At 49.0% G+C, this 21,109-nt stretch overlaps 1 protein-coding gene across 3 annotated transcripts in view; it reads right to left on the bottom strand.

Moving 5' to 3' along the window:
• frmd3 (FERM domain containing 3) overlaps nt 1-21,109 on the bottom strand; it is a 356,546-nt gene that overhangs the window by 148,744 nt on the left and 186,693 nt on the right. For all 3 annotated transcript variants that reach the window (XM_072516657.1, XM_072516656.1, XM_072516655.1), the window contains one exon: nt 12,310-12,407. In XM_072516657.1, coding sequence (XP_072372758.1) covers nt 12,310-12,407 — 98 coding nt within the window. The remainder of the gene's footprint in view (nt 1-12,309; nt 12,408-21,109) is intronic.

Below are 21,109 nucleotides of genomic sequence, written 5' to 3' on the forward strand. Positions count from 1 at the left end.
AGCCCAGGCTCATCTCTCGCATTAAAGGCAAGAGAAAATGGTGGGTAGCGAAGATCGGCTGGCGTGGGTCGCGAAGGATGGCCGGTTGGTAAAAATGGGTCCCAGGCAAAAAAAGTTTGAAAAACACTGCCCGAAGTTATGGCAGGGGACTGAGAAAATCACTGCAGAATTTCTGAGTCAAAACGCTGATTTTTCATCTTCACGGTGAATGGGCACCTGGATGTGTGAATGACCACATTTAGTTGGAAGAATTCTAATTTTTCTCCACATTCCCAATCTTGCGCCATTTCCTGAGGGTCAGGATGCCTAAGGCCGGATTTTGACGACTGAGGCAGGTAGCTCGAGTCAGGAAATTTCTAAATCCATGGGACCTGCCTCGATAAAATGTGTCCCAATACACACAATTAGCCATAGAATAACAATAGTAAGTGTGAAACAGCTGACTGAAAAAACTCATTTTCTTTTGCCTGTCATCACCCAATCATATCTGGTCTATGTATTTACATTGTGTATTTATCGTATGTCCTCCGTTTTCATGCATGGAACGATCTCCCTGGACTGTACGCAGAACAATACTTTTCACTGTACCTCGGTACACGTGACAATAAATCTAAATCTACCTGATGTCACTTGCAATGGAAACTACAGAAAATTACCTTCGTGGGCTGCAATGCAGCAGAATAGTTACAATCTGCACCACATCACAGGGAAAAAGCACTTGGCTCCACTGGTCTTTGCTGTTTTTCATATTTCACATAATCAGCTCCCATTCCATTTACCTATTTTCACCCTGCTGCCCTTTCATTCTATTCCTTTCTCTCTCAAATAATCATCCAGTCTCCGCTGGAGTGTGCTAATACTTAGTGCTTCAACCACTCTATTTGGCAGTGCATTCTACATACTCAGCACTTGCTCTGTAAAGGAATTCCTCCTAAATTATTTGTTTTGTCTATTACTGTCTCTTATATCCCATCCCACCTTCGGAAGTATTCTAAATTCACCCACAAATGGAAACATTTTCTCCATAACTATTCTGATATGTGCGGTGGGTGAGGGGTGTTGTTTTAAATATTTCAAAGGCAAATTAATCAATTGCTAGCTGATCGTTTCAACTTCCCTGTCTTCAAAATGTTTTATTAATTCTTTATCATCACAAGTAGGCTTACATCAACACTGCAATGAAGTTACAGAGAAAAGCCCCTAGTCGCCACACTCCGGCTCCTGTTCGGGTACACAGTGGGAGAATTCAAAATGTCTAAATTACCTAACAGTACATCTTTCAGACTTCTGGGAGGTAGCCGGAGCACCCTGAGGAAAACTACGCAGACTCCAAACAGACAGTGATCCAAGCTGGGAATCGAACCTGGGACCCTGGCGCTGTGAAGCCACAGTACGAAACACTGTGCTACCATGCCGTCCCGTTTAACGAGTCCTCAATGGAGACCCTCAAGACTGGGGGCCATTAAACGCAGGTGAATCGGAAAACCAGGCAGCAACTTCAGTCACTTTTTCTCTCTCTAACTCAGTAATCTCTCTTCAGAAGGTGGTAAAAATTTCATTAGCGATCTGTTCGGGGCTCAACCAAAGTCTTAACCAATGAAGTCACATTGCTGTTCCACACAATAATCATGCCTCAGTTGATGTGTTATGTACTCTGGGATAACACAGGCTGCAACTGGATGTAGCTTTGACCAAAAGATATTCCAGACCTTGAAGTTAGTTCAATCTGATTTATTGAACCAGTAGCACAGTTAGCACAGTTCTCTATGAGTTCGACTCTCTGCTAACCTAAGTGTGGTTACTCTGTCTGACTGAACCAGACTAGCTCTTAGCCACGTGCTGGAGGTGTGATACTGTACATACACCCTGACTCACTCTGTAGATGTTCATCAGTGGAAAGAGGCGGAGTGCGAGTGCCTCATGCCTTTTATAGTCAGATCCCACCCCCGAGTGTCCTGCCTGCTCATTGGTCATGTCCTGTTCTCTGTGTTCATTAGCTGCCTGTCTGTACATCATTATCTGCATGTTTGCATATCATGACATCTCCCCTTTTTTTTTTTCTCTGTTGGCATGTGGGAATGTATTTACGTGTGGTGGCATACAGTAACACAAGTACAAGCGGTGGCATATGTGAACGTATTTACATGTGAAGACAACTGTATAATGCGAGAAAACAGAACATAGCAAACAAAATAAATGATCATAAGTCCAGCCTCTGGGGCGTGCGTCTGATCCTTGTCGACCGCCGGAGAGGTGGTGGTGGAGACGACGGCGCCTTGACAGGTGGGATGGAAGCCTGACTGGTGGCCTCGTAGTTCGAGGTATCAGGAGATGGCAAACCAACGGACGGAAACGGAGAAGGAAGCGGGTGCGGGCAGGCAACTTTACGCAGTGTCCGTCTGTTTCGTCGCACAACAGAACCATCAGCCATACGTACAACATACGAGCGGGACGCAGCCTGTCGAACAACGACAGCTGGAGCAGACCAGCCACCATCCGGTATCCTGATCCTGACAGTGTCTGCCAGGGATAACACGGGCAAACCGGTGGCACAAGCATCATAGCCCTGCTTTTGCTGGTTTCGGAGCTGCTGCACATTCTGCAGCACCGGGAGGTGATCCAGGTTGGGCAAGTGTATGGCTGGAAGTGTCGTCCGCAGGTCGCTATTCATCAGGAGCTGAGCCGGCGACTTGCCAGCGGACAGTGGGGTCGCTCTGTAGGCAAGCAGCGTGAGGTAGATGTCAGAAGCAGAATCCTCAGCCTTGCAGATGAGCTGTTTCACAACGTGCACTCCTTTTTCAACCTTCCCATTGGACTGCGGATAGTGTGGGGTGGAAGTGACATGTTTGAAATGGTATGACTTGGCAAACATAGACCACTCGTGGCTGTTGAAGCACGGGCCATTGTCACTCATGACAGTGAGTGGGATACCATGCCTGGAGAACGTTTCCTTACAGGCCTTGATGACGGTCCAAGATGTGAGGTCTGAGAGCTTCACGACTTCAGGGTAATTGAAGAAATAGTCAATAATCAACACGTAATCACGACCATTCACATGAAAGAGGTCAATGCCAACCTTGGACCACAGGGAGGTCTCGATTACATGCTGCTGGAGCGTCTCCTTGCTCTGCACTGGCTGGAAGCGTTGACAGGTTGCACAGTTGAGGACCATGTTCGAGATGTCCTGGCTAATACCGGGCCAGTAGACAGCCTGCCTGGTTCTGCGTCTGCACTTCTCAACGCCCAGGTGTCCCTCATGGATTTGGCTGAGCACCAAGCTCTGGAGACTGTGTGGAATTACAATTGGTCCAGCTTGAGGAGGATGCCATCACCGTCAGGTCGTCCTTTACATTGTAAAATTGAGGGCACTGCCCTTTCTGCCAACCATTGGTGAGGTGGTGCATGACACGCTGCAAGAGGGGGTCTTTGGATGTCTCCTCGCGGATACGACCCCCTTCTCATCAGACACCAGGAGGGTGCTAGCACACAGCTGCACCTGTGATTCAATCTGCCGGATGATTTCCAGCGGTTCACTAGGCAATGTGATGGAGCGGGACAATGCATCAGCGATGATGAGCTCCTTGCCAGGCGTGTACACTAAGTCAAAGTCATACCTTCTGAGTTTGAGGAGGATGCGCTGCAACCGAGGCGTCATGTCGTTCAGGTCCTTGTGGATAATGTGGACCAGAGGCCTATGATCCGCCTCAACAGTGAATGTCGGCAGGCCGTAGACATAGTCGTGAAACATGAGAATTTCAGTGAGAAGACCCAGGCATTCCTTCTCTATTTCCCGTACCAGCCTCCCCGAACAGGCGCCGGAATGTGGCGACTAGGGGCTTTTCACAGTAACGTCACTTGAAGCATACTTGTGACAGTAAGCGATTTTCATTTTCATTTGCGCATACCGTGTTTCGGTGGGTGTCATGGCCCTCGATGCATAGGCTACCAATGCCCAGGATGAAGTGCCATTGCGTTGGAGCAGAACCGCACCGATGCCATCCTGGCTCGCATCTGTTGCGATCTTTGTCTCCCTGTCGGGGTCGAAAATGCCAAGACGGGTGTCATGGTGAGCTTGGCTTTCAGCTCCAGCCACTCTGCCGATGTGCTGCTTGCCACTCAAAGGCAGTGGACTTTTTCACCAGGTTTCGTAGGGCCGTGGTGTGTGAGGCCAGGTTTGGGATGAACTTGCCCAGAAAATTGACCATGGCCAGGAAGCGCAACACCGCCTTCTTGTCTTCAGGGACCTTCATGGTTTTGATGGCCTTGAGCTAGTCTGTGTCCGGGCGCACGCCCTGCTGAGAGATCTGGTCACCTAGGAACTTGAGTGTCGACATGCCAAAGCAACATTTGGACCTGTCAGCTTCAGGCCATTGGCATGGACACGGCGGAATACCTGCTGGAGACAGGAAACATGCTCCTCAGGGGTCGTGGAATATGATGTCGTCCACGTACACCCGAACCCCTTCAATGCCCTCCATCATCTGCTCCATGATGCGATGGAAGATCTCCCATGCCGAAACAATGGCAAACGGCATGCGATTGTAGCAGTATCTGCCAAACGGTGTGTTGAAGGTGCAGAGCCTTCTGCTGGACTCATCCAGCTGGATTTGCCAAAATCAATGTGACACATCTAACTTGGTGAAAAAACTTGTGTGCCATCTCACTGGTGAGTTCCGCCTGCTTCGGGATGGGGTAGTGTTCACGCATTATGTTCTTATTGAGATCCTTGGGATCAATGCAGTTGCGCAGGTCTCCCGAATGCTTTCTGACACATACCATCGAGCTGACCCAGTCAGTCGGTTCGGTTACCTTGGAAATGATGCCCTGTTGCTGAAGATCCTTGAGCTGTGCCTTCAGGCCCTCCCTCTGCGGAGCCGGGACCCAGCGTGGTGCGTGGACCACTGGCTTGGCATCAGGTCATAGAAGAATCTTGTATCGATGTGGCAGCGTGCCCATCCCGTCGAACACATCCAGATACTGAGCGAGGATGTTGTCAATGCCGGCCTGAAGATCCACATTGGAGGATGTTGTTGTGTAAACCCGCTACACAAAGTCCAGCTGCTTGCAGGCCTGCACGCTAAGTAGGGATGCCCTGTCTGGTTTGACAATTTCAAAACGTAGCCGTGCATGGGTGCTCCGGTTGGAGACAAGTAGGTGGCAGGATCCCAGTGCCGTGATGGCATTCCCGTTGTAGTCCAAGAGACTGCAGGCTGCTGGAAGGACATTGGGGGGCTTCTTGATACGTTTGAAATTTGCTGTGAGAGGAGGTTGGCAGAAGCCACCTGTGTCCAGCTTAAACTGGATGGAGCAGTGGTTGACCTGCATCACCGCATGCCCTTCGTCCGCAGAATCCACAGCGAGGATGGATTGACTTTGTGACGAGTTGGATGTGGCATATTCACATTCGGTAATGATGCCCACACAGTAGGCGGAGTCCAGGCATTCTTCCTCTGGATCTGTTGTGCTGCCAGGATCAGAATCCTGTAATCGTTGTTGCACACTCTGAACCCGACTGGTGGTGCAGACCTGCACAAGGCTGCATAGTGTCCAGGCTTCCCGCAGTTTAAACATCGCCTGCCTCTTGCAGGACAGTGTTTCTTTAAGTGGGCGTTGCCGCAGTTCGGGCACATCATGACGTCGGTATCCTGACGCTCCACGCGTCGTCGCACATGCGCAATGCGGGTGTCGGCCGCTTCGTTATCCCGTTCGCATCACGCATGCGTGGGACCCCGGGAAAAGCGTGCGAAATGGCCGCTTTCATCAATGCTGAGGCACTGCATCCAGGAGATGGCCTGTACACTCTCTGCCTCGTGGGAGGCAGGTTTCTCATTTTCAGCCGATTTTTACTGGGCTTGGCGATTTTTGGCGTGCTCATGCACTGTGCATGTCTCAATCGCAACTGGCAGGGTCATGTGCTTGATTTTCAGTAGCTGCTCTCTCAGAGGATCAGAGTGAACTCCAAAAACGATTTTATCTCTGATCATGGAGTCAGCAATATCACCAAAGCTGCAGGACAGCGCTAGCAGGTGGAGGTTAGTTAAGAAGGAGTTGAAAATTTCATCTTTACCTTGTAGACGCTGTTGGAACATGTAGCGCTCAAAGATTTCATTGGTGTCCACTTCACAGTGACTGTCAAACTTGTCCAGGATGGTCTGAAACTTTGTCTTGTCCTGGCCTTCGGTGAAGTGAAAAGAGTTGAAGAGTTTGATGGCTTGATCACCCGCTGTTGAGAGGAGAAGCGCGATCTTCCTTGCATCAGATGCACCATCGAGGTCTGAATCTTCGATGTACAGCAGAAACTTTTGCTTGAATGTCCGCCAGTTGGCACTGAGATTGCCGGAGGTCCTGAGCTGATGAGGAGCCTGAATCTTCTCCATGGTGCCGGATACATTCGCTGGTCATCACGGAACGGACTGAGGTAAACCACATAGATTAAGCAGTCTCCTGGTATCATGATGTGTTATGCACTCTGGGATAACACATGCTGCAACTGGATGCAGCTTTGACAAAAAGATACTCCAGACCTTGAAGTTAGTTCAATTTGATTTATTGAACCAGTAGCACAGTTCTCTATGAGTTCCACTCTCTGCTAACCTAGTGTGGTTACTCTGTCTGACTGGACCAGACTAGCTCTTAGCCACGTGCTGGAGGTGTGATACTGTACATACACCCTGACTCACTCTGTAGATGTTCATCAGTGGAAAGAGGCAGAGTGTGAGTGCCCACCCCTTAGTGTCCTGCCTGCTCATTGGTCATGTCCTGTTCTCTGTGTTCATTAGCTGCCTGTTTGCATATCATGACATCAGTATCTCTAACATCACACACAGAGCAAAATGCACTCCGTAGCAATGTATCCTTTTTTAGTCATATGCGGCCAACTTGGAGGGAGCATTGCTCCTTCGGGAATAAAATTTAAGAAAACAATTTCACCACAGACAATCCTAAGAAAAACAAATCAAGCAGCATCTACTCACCTCAAAGCATAATTTCTAGTTCAGTGAGATCATACCACAAATCATTGTAAATTTATGATCAACTTCTCCCAAAGGGTTGGAATCTGTGGAATTCGCTACCCTAGAGTGCGGTGGATGCAGGGACAGTGAGTAAATTTAAGGAGGAGTTAGACAGATTTTTAATTGGTAATGGGTTGAAGGGTTATGAAGAACGGGCAGGTCGGTGTAGTTGAAGCCAGGATGGGTTCAGCCATGATCACATTGACGGTGTTAGGCTTGGGAGGCTAAATTGTCTACTCCTCCTCCTGGGTCATGTGTTCGAGGGAGGAGATACTCTGGCTGATTCTGCAATCCAGCTCTTGGTCTGCAGCATTGTAGGTAGCAGATGAGGAACATATCGGGCATGATAGAATGACGGAGCAGACTCGATGGGCTGAATGGCCCAATTCTGCTCCTATATCTTATGAACTTGTGAACTGTATACAATTCTGGTTTGACCACAGCTGAAGTGTTGTTTCCAATTCTGGGCAGCGCACTTTAGGAAGGATATGAAGGATTTAGAGAGGCTGTAGCAAAGATTTACAAGAATGGTTCCAGGGGTGATGCACTTCAGTTTTGTGGCTGGGTTGGAAAAGCTGGAGTTGTCCTCCTTAGAGAAGGCAGGGAGGGAATTTGTGAAAGGTGTTCAAAATCTTGAAGGGTCATGACAGAGAAAATGTTCTCAGTAGCAGAAGATTCAAGAGCCTGGACGCACAGATGGAATGTGATTGGCAAAAAAACCAAAGGTGACACTCGGAAAAACATTTTTACGCATTGAGCGGTTGTGATCTGGAAATGCATTGCCTGCGGGCCTGGTGGACACAGATTTAATCGTGGTTTTCAAAATGAAATTGAATAAGCATCTGAAGGGGGGAAAATTTGTGGGAAAGGCAGGAGTTTGGAATGAGCGAAGTTGCTGTTGCACTGTGTGGTAACCACCACTAGTAACACATTGCATGTATTACGGTACTGCCACTGTATTACAGGTACAATGGTAAATCCCAGCCTGCTGGCTCCTCCCAGTAGACAGCGTAAGCTCTCCTGCGCCGCTCCCATTCTGGTTCCAGCTGCAGGAGGCTCAACATCTTGTGCAATAAAGCCTCGATTCTTTCACCATTCTCGTCTCGTGGTAATTGACGGTACATCAATTTATTGCACAAGATTTTAAAAGGTGAACATCTTAATCAAGCCTGATCGCCTGGAGCTGAGCCCTCACGCAGCCTTTGAGCACTGGCTAGCCTGCTTCGAAGGCTACCTCAGAGCAGCCACTGAAGAACTCTCGGGCCCACAGAAGCTCCAAGTCCTCTACTCACGGGTGAGCAGTGAAATTTTTCCCCTCATCCGAGATGCGCCCACCTACACAGAAGTGATGACGCTACTAAAGGGACATGACGTTAAGTCGGTGAATCAAGTGTACGCCAGGCACCTCCTGGCCACGAGACGGCAACACCCGGGGGAGACTCTGGACGATTTCTTACGGGCCCTACAGATTCTCGGTAGGAACTGTGACTGCCAGGCAGTTTCAGCAGTCCAACACACCGATCTATCAATCAGAGACGCTTATGTCACGGGCATGAAGTCTACGTACGCTCGCCAGCGACTATTGGAAGGGGGTACGCTCGATCTTGCAGAGACTAGGCAGCTTGCTAATTCACTAGAAGTGGCCTCCCGTAATCTGGAGGTCACACCTCTGACCGCGCGGCACCCTCGTGGGCATAGTGGGCCCCACCAGCTGCCGACTCGAGCTCACCGCGAGCCTGCGCCGCGTGGCAGCCAGCCAACTCCGGGGGGCCCCCCCAAGTGTTATTTTTGTACCAGGGCAAACATCCTAGGTAGCGTTGCCCGGCGCGGAGCGCGACCTGCAACGGGTGCGGGTGCCACTTTGTTTCAGTTTGCCAGGCCCGGTCGGTCGCCGCTGTTTCCAGGCCCGGCATTGCTACACCCACCACGTGTGATCCAGGGACGCCGCCATCTTCTCCACCACAAGCCATGTGCGGCCTGTGGGCGCCACCATCTTTGATGCCACCCTCCATGTGCACCCCGTGGGAGCTGCCATCTTCGGCGCCATTTTGGACCGCGCCTCAGGACCCCTGCTCGTCTGGCTGTTCGCTGCCCACTGATTCCTCCGCCATTGCTGATCAGCCCGGGACCTCCCAACATCTTCCGCAGCTCGGCCTCCATCACCCTGGATCAGTCTCGGCCCCGCAACCTCGCGACCGCTACGGCGACGGTGAAGATCAACGGGCACGAGCCGACCTGCCTCTTTGACTCCGGGAGCACAGAGAGTTTCATCCACCCTGCTACGGTAAGGTGCTGCTCCCTCCCGGTACTCCCCGTCACCCAGAAAATCTCCTTGGCCTCCGGATCCCATTCCGTGGGAATCGGGGGTACTGTGTCACGACCCACACCGTTCAGGGCGTAGAGTTCAGCAACTTCAGGCTCTACGTCCTCCCCATCTCTGCGCGGCCCTGTTACTAGGTCTTGATTTTCAATGCCACCTCCAAAGCCTTACTTTGAAATTCGGCGGACCCCTGCTCCCCCCCCCTCACCGTCTGCGGCCTCACGGCCCTTAAGGTCAATCCACCTTCACTGTTTGCAAACCTCACCCCGGACTGTAAGCCTGTCGCCACTAGGAACAGATGGTACAGTGCCCAGGACAGGACCTTCATCAGGTCGGAGGTCCAAAGGCTTCTGCGGGAGGGGATCATCGAGGCCAGTAACAGCCCCTGGAGAGCTCAAGTGGTGGTAGTGAAGACTGGGGAGAAGCACAAAATGGTCATTGACTACAGCCAGACCATCAACCGGTACACGCAGCTCGATGCGTACCCCCTCCCACACATATCTGACATGGTCAATCAGATTGCGCAGTATCGAGTCTTCTCCACAGTTGACTTGAAGTCCGCCTACCACCAGCTCCCCATCGACCCGGAGGATCACCAATACACTGCGTTCGAAGCAGATGGTCGCCTCTATCACTTCCTTAGCGTTCCCTTCGGCGTCACCAATGGGGTCTCGGTCTTCCAGCGAGAGATGGACCGAATGGTTGACCAGTACGGGCTGCGGGCCACCTTCCTGTACCTAGATAACGTCACCATCTGCGGCCACGATCAGCAGGACCACGACGCAAACCTACAAAAATTCCTCCATACCGCCAAACTCCTTAACCTCACCTACAATAAGGAGAAATGCGTGTTCCGCACCAACCGCTTGGCCATCCTTGGCTACGCAGTGGAAAATGGAGTCCTAGGGCCCGACACCGACTGCATGTGCCCCCTCCCGTAACTCCCTTTCCCCCACTGCCCCAGGCCCTGAAACGATGCCTGGGGTTTTTCTCGTATTACACCCAGTGGGTCCCGAATTATGCAGACAAGGCCCGCCCACTTATCAAGTCCACAGTTTTTCCCCTGAGGGCTGAGGCCCGCCAGGCCTTCAACCACATCAAGGTGGACATCGCCAAGGCCATGATGCATGCTCAACGAGACCCTCCCCTTTCAGGTGGAGAGCGATGCATCAGACGTCGTTCTGGCCGCCACCCTCAACCAGGCGGGCAGACCCGTAACTTTCTTTTCCCGCATCCTCCATGCCTCCGAAATTTGGCACTCCTCTGTCGAAAAGGAGGCCCAGGCCATTGTGGAAGCTGAGCGACATTGGAGGCATTACCTGGCCGGCAGGAGATTCACTCTCCTCACTGACCAACGGTCGGTTGCCTTCATGGTTAACAATACGCAGCGAGGCAAGATCAAAAATGACAAGATCTTGAGGTGGAGGATCGAGCTCTCCACCTATAACTACGAGAACTTGTATCGCCCGGGGAAGCTCAATGAGCCCCCAGATGCCCTATCCCGCGATACATGTGCCAGCGCACAAGTGGACCGACTTTGGGCTCTCCAATATGGCCTCTGCCACCCGTGGGTCACCCGGTTCTTCCATTTTGTCAAGGCGCAACCTGCCCTACTCCATTGAGGAGGTCAGGACCATAACCAGAGACTGCCAAGTCTCCATTTCGGTCTAGAAATCTCCCGGTCTCCCGCTGGCAGGAGGTCCTCACCGACGCGCTCCACTCCATCCGGTCGCTCCTGTGCACCGCTACTAATGAGACCCCTCAAGAGCGTGTGTTTGCCTTCCCTAGGAAGTCCACCTCCGGGATCTCGCTCCCAACATGGCTGACATTTCCTGGACCCGTCCTCCTCCGGAAGCATGTGCAGAGCCATAAATCAGATCCCTTGGTTGAGAAAGTCCATCTCCTCCATGCAAGCCCGCAGTACGCCTACGTGGCACACCCCGACGGGTGACATGACAATGTCTCCCTCCGGGACCTGGCACCCGCTGGGTCCCCACCCACAGCCCCCGACCAGATACCGCTCCTTCCCCCCCCGGTTGCCTCATTCACCCCTGCGCCACCCACCCTCCCACCAGCTAACCTCACCGCAGCCCCCACCCCAACAGGATCCGTCCCCTCACGGGATCCACTAAGGGGTGATGAAGAAGAGGACAGCACGCTCCCAGAGTCGCAGGTGATCACGTCAACGCCCACATCACCACAGGACTGAGGCGATCGCAGCGGAGGGTCAGAGCCCCCGACAGACTCAATCTGTAATGTTTTTCTTCACCCCCGCCGGACTCTTTTTTAAACAGGGGATGAATGTGGTAAACGCCACTAGTAACACATTGCATGTATTATGGTACTGATACTGCATTACAGGTACAACGGTAAATCCCAGCCTGCTGGTTCCTCCCAGCAGGCGGCTTATAAAAGTGTATGCTCTCCTGCGCTGCTCCCATTCTGGTTCCAGCTGCAGGAGGCACAACATCTTGTGCAATAAAGTTAGATTGTTTCACTATTCTCATCTCGTGATGATTGACAGTACATCACACTGGCAAGAATTCAAATGGATCAAATGGATTTCCTATATGTTGGAACTATTTTATGATTCTAATTGACTGCAGTACAATATTTATGTAACCCAAGTCCTTATTTTGACAATTTCTCTCACTTTTTTTTTACAAAGTTATATTTTGGTATTTGTACTTACGTCCTTGCAACAGTGGTAGCAGATAGTAATCAATGTGAAGTTCATTTGCTGTTTAAGTTCTCAGCAACTAAAGAATACTAGAAAGATGTACTACTTGTGCATAAATGCTAACCATTGTTACATTATGAAATAATGAAAAACAATAAGCTGATCCATTTCATTTTAGAATAATTAATCGGTCTTATCAGTCGTGTGACATTTGGTTTGAGAACAACTTTTTCAAAGTAACTTAAATTAACCCTAATAATGTGCCGAATTGTATCATATTGTGTTTGCGAACCTACCTTGTAAAGTATATGCACCCAAGGAAGCAGCATCTGACAAAGAGCAAAGCAGGCGTCCATGAAATATGTCCCTTTTAATTTGAAGGTACAATAAATACCTGTAAAGTAACAAATTTAAATCAACAACTGTTTCCACAAAATGTTTAACATACAAAGCTAATACACCAGGCCCTGATTTTAATCCTACATCATCTTCCCGGCACAAAGGTTGAGCATCAATACAATGAGAGCCACACTCAACCCAAAGCAGTCATTCAGCAACCCTGTAGCATTCTAACCCAGTGTTGTCCTGCAGTATAGCCCCTGGAGCACCTTTAGATTTGTGATGGTCTGCTAGATGCTACACAACATAAATGAAATGAAAATCGCTTATTGTCACAAGTAGGCTTCAAATGAAGTTACTGTGAAAAGCCCCTAGTCGCCACATTCTGGCACCTGTCCGGGGAGGTTGGTACGGGAATTGAACCGTGCTGCTGGCCTGCTTTGGTCTCCCAGTGTGCTAAACCAGCCCCTATGCCATTTGGAAATATCAAGTATTACAGCCACCACAGGAACAAGCAGTACAGGAACAAGATGAAGAAAGGGTTGAGGAAGAAGAGGATAATAAGGAAGACCAAATCCAGACATTGATGTCAGAGAAGTATAGCCACAAATTGTGGAAGAGAGATTCTCCTAATCAAACCCTGAACAATCACAGTCACAACATTTGCCTTGTTCCTTCCATCCACATTTTGAATGTTCTCCAGCACTACTACCACAAATATCATTTTCTTAGATGACTAAGAGTGTGAAGATTAGCTACAGTGTAATTAAAAACCCTCTTTATTAAATATCAAGCACCTTGCAGGTTTAATAACCTTTATAGTTTTTAATTCTTTTGTGGAGTGTCATTGTCACTAGCAAGACCCGCATTTAGTGCCCTTGAGAAGATGGTGGTGAGCTGCTTTATTGAACCACTGCAGAATATCTCATGGAGTTTCACTTATGGTGCTATTCGGAAGGTGTTTCCAGGATTTCATCCAGTGACAATGAAGGGACGGTGATATAGCTCCAAATCAGAATGGTGTGCCACCTGGAGAGGAATTTGCACATGATAACATCCCCAACATCTGCTGTCCTTATACTTTTAGGTGATAGAGGTCTCAGGTTTGCATGATGCAACTGAAGGCGATCTAGAGAGTTGCTGCAGAGCATCTTGTAGAGGGTACACACTGGAAGTGGATGGGGTGTTGATCAAGTAGGCTATTTTGCCCTGGGGTGGTATCAAGCTTTTTGAGTGTTGTTGGAGCTACACTCATCCAGGCAAGTGGAGTGAATTCCATCACACTCCCACCTTGCATCTTGTAGATGGTGGACAGAGTTCAGGGAGACAGAAGGGGAATTACTCACCACAGCATTTCCAGCCTCTGACCTGCTCTTGTAGTCACAGCATGGCTGGTCCAGTTTATTTTCTGGTAAAGGGTAGTTCCAGAATGTTTATAGGGGGAGGTTCAGTGATGTGAATGCCCTTGAATGTCATGGGGAGATGGTTAGATTCACTCTTGTTGGAGATGGTCATGGCCTGGCACTTGTTATGTGGTGCAAATGTTACTCATATTAAGCAGTAAATTAAATTGTATGCAATCGCAGAGCCTAACCTCCATGTTGTTTTGTCTTATTCAAGTGCTCCTAAAACAAGAACTTGTATTTACGTAGTACCTTCAACGTAATAAAATGCAACAAGACATGTCAGAGCAGTGTTAAAAAGTAAAATTTGACACTGAGCCACCTACGGCGATATTGGGGCAGATGGCCCAAAGCTCGGTCAAAGAGCTTGCTTTTAAGAAGCATCTTTAAGGAGTTATGAGAGGTAGAGAAGCAGAGAGTTTTAAAGAGGGAATTCTGGAGCTTAGGACCAAAGCAGCTGAAGACACAGTCACCAATGGTGGAGCAATTAAAATCAGGGTTTCTCAAGAAGCCACAATTAGGTAAGCATAGATATCTTGGGAGGGTTAGAGATCTAGAGGAGATTAAAGAGATAAGGAAGAGTGAGGCCATGGAGAGATTTGAAAACAAGACTGAAAATTTTAAAATTCAAGAAGTTGCCTGACCTCTGGCGAACGTAGGTCAATGAGGACAGAGGTGATTGAGGAATAGGACTTGGTGTGAATACAGACACAGTCAGCAGGGTTTTTGACAAACTCAGGTTTACAGAGTGAATGTAGAATGTGGGTAACATCTCGAAAACAAGGACTCCTACATTAGACTCTTATTTATTGACTACAGCTCCGCCTTCAACACCATAATCCCAGCCAAGCTCATATCAAAGCTCCAAAACCTAGGACTTGGCTCCCCACTCTGCAACTGGATCCTTGATTTTCTGACCAACAGACCACAATCAATAAGAATTAACAACAACACCTCCTCCACAATAGTCCTCAACACCGGCGCCCCGCACGGCTGCGTACTTAGCCCCCTACTCTACTCCCTGTACACACACGACTGCGTGGCAAAACTTGGTTCCAATTCCATCGACAAGTTTGCTGACGATACGACCATAGTGGGCTGGATCTCGAATAACGATGAGTCCGAATACAGGAGGGAGATTGAGAACCTAGTGGAGTGGTGTAGTGACAACAATCTCTCCCTCAATGCCAGCAAAACTAAAGAGCTGGTAATTGACTTCAGGAAGCAAAGTACTGTACACACCCCTGTCAGCATCAACGGGGCAGAGGTGGAGATGGTTAACAGTTTCAAATTCCTAGGGGTGCACATCTCCAAAAATCTGTCCTGGTCCACCCACGACGACGCTACCACCAAGAAAGCACAACAGCGCCTATACTTCCTCAGGAAACTAAGGAAATTCGGCATGTCCACATTGACTCTTACCAACTTTTACAGATGCACCATAGAAAGCATCCTATCAGGCTGCATCACAGCCTGGTATGGCAACTGCTCGGCCCAGGACCGCAAGAAACTTCAGAGAGACGTGAACACCGCCCAGTCCATCACATGAACCTGCCTCCCATCCATTGACTCCATCTACATCTCTCGCTGTAGATGGAAAAGCGGGCAGTATAATCAAAGATCCCTCCCACCCGGCTTACTCACTCTTCCAACTTCTTCCATCGGGCTGGAGATACCGAAGTCTGAGAACACGCACGAACAGACTCAAAAACAGCTTCTTCCCCACTGTCACCAGACTCCTAAATGACCCTTTTATGGACTGACTTCATTAACACTACACCCTGTATACTTCATCCGATGCCAGTGCTTATGTAGTTACATTGTATATGTTGTGTTGCCCTATTATGTATTTTCTTTTATTCCCTTTTCTTATCATGTACTTAATGATCTGTTGAGCTGCTCGCAGAAAAATACTTTTCACTGTACCTCGGTACACGTGACAATAAACAAATCCAATCCAATCCAATCCAAAAAGTGCACTGAAACAATCAACTGGAGGGGTTTCAGCAGCAAATAAACTATGGCAGGGTTAGAGACAAGTGACATTGCAGAGGTACAAATGGGCAGTCTTAGTAACGATGCAGATGTGATTGGAAACTCATCTCAGAGTCAAATAAGACCGGAAGGTTGCTCGCAGCACTTCACAATTATCAGTGAGGGGGATGGAGTTCGCAGACATGGGCAACACAACCCTTGACCCACGAGGGGAAACTAACCCCATCACTAAACTTTCACATTACCACCCACACCTCCACAACCACACAGTATTGAGGGTAACCTACCTCCTTCCCTCTGCATCCTCACCGGCATCGGGCCCCCCATCCCCAATGAGTGATACCCCCCTATGGGGACACGAAGGAGCCCCCGCTTTAAGCCCCCCACCACTATTTCAGAACCGCTCCCCCATTTCAGCCTTCCCCTCCATGCGCCCTCTTCAGGAACCCCAACCATGACTTTTCCTCCCCCCCCCCCCCCCTCTCTCTCCTCCTCTCCCCCCCCCCCCCCCCCCCCCCTCCATTTGTCCTGGCCATAACCTCTCTCAGGCTCCCTTGCCAGTTCCCCTTTGCAGCTTGGCACTGCTTGCTGGCATCCTTTTTTGGAAACCAGTAGTGATTCCTACCAGCCTCACGCTGCGGGGCAGTGAATCGTGGAAGCCGGAAGAAACTGGCATCAAACGGGCTGAGCATATTTAAATAAGTTTAAATCTGAGAGTCTGGTTCATGCCCAATGAGGACGTGAACCAGATCTGGTCAAGTACCACAGGCTGGTGCGAACTCCATTCAGGGGCTCTCCTGTTATTCTCCGGGAATAGCGGGAGATGTGCCAGCTGCAATGGGGGGACGGGGGTTAGAATCACGATCCATATTAGGAATAAAAGACAATGGGTGGGATTTTCCAGCCATTCCTGCCAGTGGCATCTTCCAGGCTCACAGGGCCGACCCATCTTCTCTCCTTCTCCCTTTCCCCCCTACCCCTTCCTGCGGGTGGAGGATATAAATAAGGAAACCCCCTTGATAGTGGTGGGATGGGAAGATCCCGCTGCTGGCTAATGGGGGTGGGCCACCTCCACTTTTGCAAAACATGCCGCAAATGGGGGAGCATTAAAATCCCTCCCAATGACTTTGGTCTTCACTGTGTTTTATTTAAAGAATATTTCTGCGTCTCCAATACTGGATGTCAGATAAACAGTCTAATAGTTTAGCAACAGTGGAGGGAGGAGTCAACAAAGGAGATGGTGATGTAAAGCTGGCTTTGTCAGTGTATTTGTGAAAACTAACACCTGTTTTTGGATGATGCTGTTAAGGGGCAGTATACAGATGAGAGGTAAGGTTACCAGGAGGTTCCTCTGTCACAACAGCGTGGAAGATGGTCATCCACCGAGAGGACAGAAGAGGGGGGGGGGGGGGCATAATTGGCAGTTCTGACTCGAGGGCTAATGTGCCTTTACATTGGTCTGAGCAATCTGATCTACCTGGATGTAAGAAATCAACAAATACAATGAGTCGGAGGTTGGCAGAGGAGCAGGCAATTTGTTGTCATAAGAGAGGACATCATAAACCATGGAGCCAATGTCACTCTCAAGAGACTGTAATTATACACTCCCCATACTCTGAGTTAGGACGTGGTGAAGGAGTATAGTGATGGTCAGGAACCCCCTATCCATTGGCCTGGATTCTCCGTTCTGGAGACTAAGTACACCCACTTGCGGAGAATCTATACTCGTTTCCGCTGGCATTAGGGATGCTCCCAGGTGTGATTTTCTCTCCTTTAGCATGCTAATCTATGCTTGGAGGAGCGCTCACCAGATTCCATTTTGAGTGGGCGGCACGATACCGAGGTCCAGCAATGGGTCGCCTCCCTTCTACAATGCAAATCCTGTCCTCTTCCCCCTCCCCCCACCCACTGAAAAGTAGGGGCATCCCATCCCCCAACCACAGGAATAATGGGTGCCCCCCCCACAACACCCTAGTCCCCCATCAGACTCCCCATCAGAGCCCCCACGAGAGACCCCCAACAGAAACCCCCCAGCAGAGATTCCCATCAGTCACCCCTGCCAGAAAGCTGAAAAGCAGTCCAGGCCGGAGAGCGAAAAATCACTGCAAAGTGTTTAAAGCAGCAGCTGTTACAAGTGTCAGAGTCTTATCTTAGCAACCTTGGTCAGGTTATAGTAGTGCAGCAATACCTGGGGTGGATTGATTTGCTCTGCCACTGGTTCCCCCTGTCCCCAAGCACCTTGGTGAGATATATTCTTGCTCTTCAGTGAAAGAGGATGTTCCTCATCCTGCTATTCTCCTTCACCAGGACTTCCAAGGATGCATCGTAGAAGCAGGGAGGCCAAAGCATCTCTTCAGCCTCCCTCTTTGGAATATACTGCGGTTACCTGCAGCAAAAATGCACCCTCCTTTTCAAGAAACGCTGGCTGCCATTGAATAGCACCAGGACATCAAATATTCATGCCCCTAATAAGGGGAGATATTGTAGAACCAGTAAAAAACTGTAGAATCCATAATAAACTGTTTCTTAGTGAATAACGTGGGTCTGCAAAGACAGAATGATGGATGTAGCCGAAGCAAAAATGTGCTTTCTGTAAACTACAGTAACATCCAAGGGCAGGTGGGGAGATAAGGTATGCAAACGAAAGATTGAAATTAATCATTTTCTATTGGTCCACTTTCCCCGTTTTCTATTGGCTCGAAATACAGTCCTTTCATTGGTTTTAAAATGAAATTTTAATTGTGATATTATTGGTGTGTTGACATGCAAATATGGGATTCGACTGCGGCTGTCAGCCAATTGGTTGAAAATGTTATAAGAATTACTGTTTCGCTGGATTCAGAAAGAACATTGCACTGAATCCCACGGTGTTGTTCTCCTTGTGCACAAGCCAATAAAGATTAATGAAAGAGTACTCGCCGTGCCTACTTGTTAATTTCCACAGTACGAATCAGTATTGTGGTTAATGCTGGCAGCCTACCTATTTCATGTTAATAAGACTCCCCAAGTGGTTTAATCTCTTAATTACATCCAAATAATTGGGTGCACACATCCAACACTGCTGATTCTGTGCTCAAAAACGTGTCCAGATGAACTTGTATCCATATATCTTTCTGAAGTCTATTACAATCATTTCCACTGTTTGCCAAATCCTCCGTTTACATTCAAGATTTTGTAAAGTCATGAAATTCATTGACCTTTGGGTCCCTGTGTGCTAAATTAGTAGTCTGTGAAGATTATATTTAAGGTACAGGATGTTTCAATGTTCTTTACATTGGTTCCTACCTAGTAACAAGGGTGGGGCTCTCTGTGATTGTTTTGAAATCAGATCAGTTCAAGTGTCAATGCATGGCTCTTCTTGAGGCCATCAGTTTCAAGGAGTCTGCCAGCCAACAAGTGCCATAGAAACAGCCTCCAACCTAAAAAAAAAGAGACTTCAAGTATTGGAGCGAAGGTGCCCCTTTGGAGCAATAGTGTTCTGCTTGGCGTGGCCACAGATTTGAAAGTGTGCTTGTAAACTAGTGTACTCTGGAATCCAAGGAGAAGAAATCTCGGAAGGTGAGATCGAAACTCTGTAAGGTGGACTATTGTTAAAGTTATCTGAGTGAGAAAATCTTTGAAGAGAATTCCAAAGAGATCTTCAAATGTGGAGATTAGAAAAACATGTGAGAAAGACAAAGTTTCGGTGAGACTGATTGACGCACTAAGATCTGGGTGACTTGTTGAGAAACCCATGGAATTCGATTTGGTTGCACCTGTCATTTACTCTGTAGTATGGTGTGTCTGATCACAGTTCATCTGTCAATTCACATATGAAATGAAATGAAATGAAAATCGCTTATTCTCACAAGTAGGCTTCGAATGAAGTTACTGTGAAAAGCCCCTAGTCGCCACATTCCGGCGCCTGTTCAGGGAGGCTGATACGGGAATCAAACCATGCTGCTGACCTGCCCTGGTCTGCTTTCAAAGCCAGCAATTTAGCTCATATTTACCCTGAATGGTAAAACGCAAGTCATATTGGTAAATTCTTTTATCTTTCTGAACTTGAAAGAACATTTTGCTTTTATTTGTTCAAAACCCATATTCCAAAAGCAGGTATTTTGAATCTCAACCTTAACCTACCTTAAACAAAACCTCATTGTTTCCTAATCAAATCACCCCCAAAGTCCCAGGGTCTGGCCAAGGATTGTAACTATGGGCGTCATTCAACGGAAAAATTTCAAGTCCAGTTTTCGGCACATTTGTCAGGATGTTTCTTGATGGCTGCATTTCAACAGCACTTCCCCATTTTTTGGGGCCTCGGGGAGTTTCTTCCAGTCGATGCCACATTTAGAAGGTTATCATGCATTAGGGAGCTGAGCTCACTGGTAGGACCGGCTCCTCACAAAGGCTGCCCTGATGTTTACACCCACCCTTTCAAGAAACTCCACCTTCACCCCGACAACCTTTCTGCAGCCCGCTCAAATCCCCCTCAACCCCTTTCATGGGCATGGACCACAGGCCCCGACCCGTGGAGGTGTCAACCTGGCACCCGGGCACCTTGCACTGCAGTCTGGAAGTGCCCCTGGCACTCTGGCAGTGCCAACTGAGCACCCTGGCAGTGCCAGGTTGGCCATGGTGTCTGGCTGACACTGCCAGGGTGATAGACTGGCACTGCCAAGGTACCCTGGTGCCAGAGGGTATGCCAGGTACTACCCTGCCCTGTCCCTGACCACCCATGAGGGGCTCTAGTGGCCTACAAGACCCCCCCTCCCCCGAAGTGCCATCACATCTGGTTCACGATGGTGGAAAACAGTGCGAAATGACGCCCGGTTAAGGTGTCGCAGGCGTGGCCGTGAATCCCGAGCGCTGTTTAAATAGGGCGCCAGGATATTTATTTAATAATCTTTTTATTGTCACAAGTAGGTTTACATTAACATTGCAAAATGCCCATAGTCGCCACATTCCAGCGCCTGTTCGGGTACACTGAGGGAGAATTCAGAATGTCCAAATTACCTAACAGCACTTCTTTCGGGACTTGTGTGAGGAAACCGGAGCACCCGGGGCAAACCCACACAGACAAACGGAGAACTTGCAGACTCTGCACAGGCAGTGACCCAAGCCGGAATCGAACCTGTGGCCCTGGAGCTGTGAAGCAACAGTGTTAACCACTGTGCTACCGTGTCACTCATGGGCATTTAAATGAGCATTATGGCTCATTATTTGGCTCATTTAAATATCATTATCTGGATCACGGCCAGCAAGAGCGTGATGCAGATCCCACTGGACGCCTGACTCGCGGGAGGTTTCAGCCCCGGTGTGGAACCCGATTTGGGGGTCTCCCACAATTCACCCATTCCACTCAACATGGAGTTGGGCG

The sequence above is a fragment of the Scyliorhinus torazame genome, chromosome 9 (assembly GCF_047496885.1).
Source record: "Scyliorhinus torazame isolate Kashiwa2021f chromosome 9, sScyTor2.1, whole genome shotgun sequence".
NCBI lineage: Eukaryota > Metazoa > Chordata > Chondrichthyes > Carcharhiniformes > Scyliorhinidae > Scyliorhinus > Scyliorhinus torazame.